General features: G+C 58.5%; 1 protein-coding gene across 1 annotated transcript; it reads right to left on the bottom strand.

Moving 5' to 3' along the window:
• Positions 1-18: 18 nt before the first annotated feature.
• PPTG_14205 (hypothetical protein) lies at positions 19-425 on the bottom strand (the record flags this gene model as incomplete). Its single annotated transcript, XM_008910747.1, has 2 exons — positions 19-67; positions 127-425. The coding sequence occupies 2 exons, from the start codon at positions 423-425 to the stop codon at positions 19-21; spliced, it is 348 nt and encodes a 115-aa protein (XP_008908995.1).
• Between the last annotated feature and the right edge of the window lie 28 nt (positions 426-453).

The following is a 453-nucleotide window of genomic DNA, read 5'->3' as shown; positions in this document are numbered from 1 at the left end:
TTGGTCCTTGAAGGTCGACTAATGGATCGGTCCGTACCAGTTACGCGCCGATCCAGTGAACAGACCACTAAGCACCAAGCTTTTCTCGTCGTCCGGGGCCTGATCGCGGACGAAAGCTGACTTTACCTTGCCGATCCAAGCCCGCGCGCGATCCTCGTCGTCGTCCCGTCCTTCCCCAAGAACTCTTTGAGTTCTGACATGGCAGACACGCGAATGCGAGGGGTGATTGCTGGCAGTCCAGTCGTTGTCGCATCGGTGGCTACGGTCTCTTGACGGGAGGCAGGGAGGTCCAAATCGTCCGGGTCGTATTCTCCGTGGTCGGATCCCACAGACTCAATGTCGACGTCCTGCGGCTCCGTTCTTCTCATCAGGGGCACTGATGGCGTCCTCTGTGCGGCGCGTTGCTCCTTCAAGAAGCGTTCCATCGCCGAGTTGAAGAACGTCTGCAGTCTG

The sequence above is a fragment of the Phytophthora parasitica genome (assembly GCF_000247585.1).
Source record: "Phytophthora parasitica INRA-310 unplaced genomic scaffold supercont2.39, whole genome shotgun sequence".
NCBI lineage: Eukaryota > Oomycota > Peronosporomycetes > Peronosporales > Peronosporaceae > Phytophthora > Phytophthora nicotianae.
This window is presented reverse-complemented; position numbering and strand designations above follow the sequence as displayed.